The sequence below is a fragment of the Pseudoliparis swirei genome, chromosome 18, assembly GCF_029220125.1.
Source record: "Pseudoliparis swirei isolate HS2019 ecotype Mariana Trench chromosome 18, NWPU_hadal_v1, whole genome shotgun sequence".
Lineage (NCBI taxonomy): Eukaryota > Metazoa > Chordata > Actinopteri > Perciformes > Liparidae > Pseudoliparis > Pseudoliparis swirei.
In genome coordinates, this window is record NC_079405.1 from 22,269,978 (window position 1) to 22,274,357 (window position 4,380).

The 4,380-nt window shown below is 43.2% G+C and overlaps 1 protein-coding gene across 1 annotated transcript; it reads left to right on the forward strand.

Moving 5' to 3' along the window:
* Positions 1–1,160: 1,160 nt before the first annotated feature.
* Positions 1,161–3,174, forward strand: p3h1 (prolyl 3-hydroxylase 1; the record flags this gene model as incomplete). Its single annotated transcript, XM_056436812.1, has 4 exons — positions 1,161–1,288; positions 1,399–1,474; positions 1,637–1,777; positions 2,272–3,174. Coding segments are annotated over 4 exons (804 nt in total), but the record flags the coding sequence as incomplete, so codon positions are not given.
* Positions 3,175–4,380: the final 1,206 nt, after the last annotated feature.

A 4,380-nucleotide genomic window follows, 5' to 3' on the forward strand; every position in this document is an offset into this window, starting at 1 on the left:
TCGACGGTAAGTCTGCCAGGGACAGTTCGCTGAGGTCGGGTCTTTTATCCCCGGTCGGTTTCGGTTGGTTGGTTGGTTCATGAAATGATCCGTCACATCCGGCAGAGCCATCAACAGAACAAGTACAGTCTTACATTCAGTAGAAACAGTTTTCAATAACTACCTCAATTGTCCAGGATAACTTTACATTTTTTGTGACTTCTATTTCTCAAGAAATCCCGTTTGTATGAGGTTGCCAATGTTACTTTCATTGCGTTGCTACTAATCATTAGTTGCAAAGCTGCAAAGAAGTGGTCCAAATGGTAGACTTAAAAGCTTGAAGCTGCATTAATTACATTCGGCCACTAGAGGGCAGCAAAACAAAGTGCTGACATCACAATAAAGTTGCTGTGGTTTTGACATATTGACAATGGCCGAATTACACACATAGCCAACACTGGCGCTTAGCCATGTACCATCAGCTTATATCATTCGTAAAATACGTAGCACTGTTCACCTGATGAATATCCATTAAAAAGTCCTTTGTTTTACTTTCTTATGCCTCCGTGAGGGCCACAGCTGTGGCCAGAAGTGTTATGTTTGTTGTCCCTCTGTTTGTCTGCACATTCCTCTCATTCTCGTAAACCCAATATCTCATGAAATTTGGAACAAGCGTCCACTTCGAATTTTGTGTTCAGAGGTCAAGGACCTCACAAAATCGTTTTCGGCCACAACTCAAGAGATTATAGGCCAATGCTAACTTTGACATTTCCGGACAAATGTCGAATGGGATGAAATGATTTGATGTCAAATTTTTGGACAGACGTGGCTGTAACTTGACTGGTTGGGGGAGGCATTCCACTTGCTGCGAGGCAGTGACTCTAGCGAGGCGGTGACTGTAGTTTCTTGGTAGCCTATATAAACCAACTCCCCAAAAAAACATTTTGTTCTAAAGCTGCTAAATGCTCCATTATGTTCCCCCACGGCTCTCTACCTTTATCTGCTGTGTGTTGCCGGTCAGATGGCGTTAAAGTGGGTTTATCAGAACATTGCTCTCTGCTGCTGCAAACGGGGAGCCAGGTTGACGAGAGCGTAGTCCACGCTGGCTGAAAAGCATCTCGAGGGTTTAAGTTGTACGATCACAATCTGAAATCCTCTAACTTCTCCTTTGCACGTTTTATTTTTCTTCAGAGAAGCAGAAGGACCGCGAGGACCTGAGTCACCCTGTTCACGTGGACAACTGTCTGCTGGTCTCTGAGCTTAACGAGTGTGTAAAGGAACCTCCTGCATACACACACAGAGACTTCAGGTGAACGCACACACACACACACACACACACACAGTACAGAGTCTACCCTTTGACCAGACAACCCTAATGACGAGCACTAACGTAACATCCCGATGTCTCCTCCCTTGCAGTGCCATCCTTTATCTAAACAATGACTTTGAGGGAGGAGAATTCATTTTCACTGAGTTGGACGCAAAAACAGTCACGGTAACTATTGAGCTTTTCTTTTTAAATGTCTTTTTTTCAACCTGTCCTGCATACAAAACAAAAGCCCTGTAAGCTGTTAGCTCTGTTAGCTGTATTAGCCTCGTAAGATGTTAGCTGTGTTAGCTGTATAATGCATGTTTCGATATTTTCATGCTTCTTCAGGCCGAGGTGCGGCCACAGTGCGGCCGCGTGATCGGGTTCGGAGCCGGGCAGGAAAACCCCCACGGCGTCAGATCCGTCACCAAAGGCCAGAGGTGCGCTGTGGCGCTGTGGTTCACCCTGGATCCTGCTCACGAGGAAAAGGTACGCACCATCCTTGTAGACCAACATCAGCACAACTAGCTCTGCCATAGCACTTTCTTACAGCAGAAGCATCTAGTATATGAAATCAAATCATTTTACAGATTGTTTTGCAATACAGTTCAATTCAATTTTAAATGTATTTATGTGCTGTAAGAGGAACATTACAAATTAAAACTCTTGAAAGTGAAATTGTGACAACAGCAAAACTCTCTTAATATCTCAGCAATAAAATAGTATTGAGTTTGTACTATTCTTTTCATCGTTCATAACTAAAAGAGGCCGTTCATAAATAATGTGTACCCTCATTTAAACTGTCATATCTTAATGGAACTATCATTTTTTATAGGAGCCAGTGGCTAATTTTCTCCAAACATCCTTATTATGAATCCAATCTAATATGAATTGAGTTTTTGGTCATCACATTTTCGTTCCATAATTGGCTAATTGTATATCCTTTCTTTCCCTCAAATGTGTCTCTGTTTCCTGAACCGCAGGAGAGAATCCAAGCTCAGGATATGCTGAAGATGTTTTCTACCCCTGTAAACGCGGAGTTCATTAAAAACGAGGCGAGCGCCCCCTCCGAGCCCGAACCTCCCGCACAGGCTGTCCCCGGAAAAGCCGACAGCAAGCAAGATGACAAACCAGCGGAGCAGAAGCTGGACGCAGCAGTGGAGGCGCAGGCAGACGGACCAGCCGACCCGGCAAAGGACGAAGCAGAGGCGAAGCCGGTCGGCAAAACGAAAGCAGGCGTCAAAGACAAGAAAGCCAAGGCGGCAAACAAAGTAAAACCGGCCGCTAAAAAAGATGGGAAACAGACGGTTGAAACGCCAGCCAAGCATGCGGTCAAAAAGGATGCAAAGACGGTAAAAGTTGCCACCGAGAAGGACTCCAAAAGAGCCAAAGCCGACGCCACGTCGGACTCAGACTCTGAGAAAGACCATCAGGAGCTGTGATCCAACCGGCGCCTCTGACGGTGTCTATTTTCCTACTATTTTCTACTTCTCTGTGGGCGGTCGAATGAATGAAAAGTTGAGTTAGTTGAATGCCGTTTCACCGCAGACGTCACCAAATTCATCACATGACTGCTCGACAATCAAACTGACAATCTGCTAGAGTGCCCGAATCACTGGAACCACCTTTTTGTTTCGGGCGTAGAAGTTTTTTATGTATAGATGGTACCCTCCTTAATCTCCGTTTGGATGGTCCGTATTTTATTTTTGTTTGTGATGACGTGTTCTGGAACCAAGCGAAGGCTAAAGGGCCAGGGGGGATGTGAGGGAGTGTGTGTGTGTGTGTGTGTGTGTGGGGGGGGGGGGGGATATGAGCAGAACCTTTTGTTGGGAAAAACTCAGATCAATCTTGTGAAAAAATACATAATAAAAGTGATGTTTTCTACACTGGTGAGTTTTCATTAATTTAAAAGAAGCAACAACATGATGTAATACTCCAAGCCGACACTGGGTGTCAGGATGGAAGCGCCGCTCGGTAATCGCGCCGCTCATTTAAACAAACCATAACAAATTCACTTTTGAAGAGCAATCCTCAGGTGGCGAGCTTCACGATTTCGGAGGGGGAAGTCCTGCTGTGATTTGATTTCAACCTGAATAATTCAAAGCCGCGGTGCACATTGTTCTCCCCGACTTCCTTGGAGGCTCAGCACATTTCAGCGCTGTCACATTATAAATCTCGGGGCCTGCTTGGGAAAAAAAGAATAGTTTGAAGTTAAGGTCCTCACTGATGTATCTGTTTTCTCTGTGGATGCTGCTGTTCATTAAATTTTGATTTGTATTTTTTTCTTGCTCTTCACAAAAGATACCAGTTACCAGTTCTCTCAATCTCAAGCCTCAGCTTGTGCCCACAGAGCCTCAGTCGACATGATTCAGATACTTGTACTTGTTAGCTTCACTATATTTCACAGGGAAATATCTCTTAATTCACTCACTACATTTAATTGACAGCTATAGTTACTCGTTATTTTAGGATAACAAATATAATCAGTTTAAACACCTGATAAATGTACATACACATACTTATTATACAAATATTTTAATGCTTCAATTCTAATAATATATATTGAATTTATAATAAAAAAAATGTTTTGCTGATAATACTTTGTTTTATTTGAAAAGCATGTTTCTAGAGCAGATTTCAAAAAGGGCTTTACATTATAAGACACGTGATAGAATACCCGGACAATAACATATTAAATAAAATACAGCTAAACAAATCATGTTGAAGGAGGAAGGTTGCATGTTCACAGATCTTCGGTCCAAGGGGAGTGATGGATAAACTTTCCTTTAGTGTTACGCCGGAAGCAAGGTACAATCAACAAACCTCGACAGGGCCGCCGTGGCTCTCTCATATCAGCAGGCGCCCAACCATGCAGAGTAAAAGTAATCACAAGAATCTTGAATAGGATTGAATTCAAAGGGGAGCTACTAAAAAATACAAATGATTCCTTCAAGGTGGGTAAAGGTAAGCTACATTTGTCTCCAGTCTCTGTTGTTCCCATCTTTATTAGCTTGTGACCCCTTCAAAAATGCTATGTCTATTTGTGAGACATTGCCACAGGCTATGGTCTCAGAGTAGACATGAATTGTGAG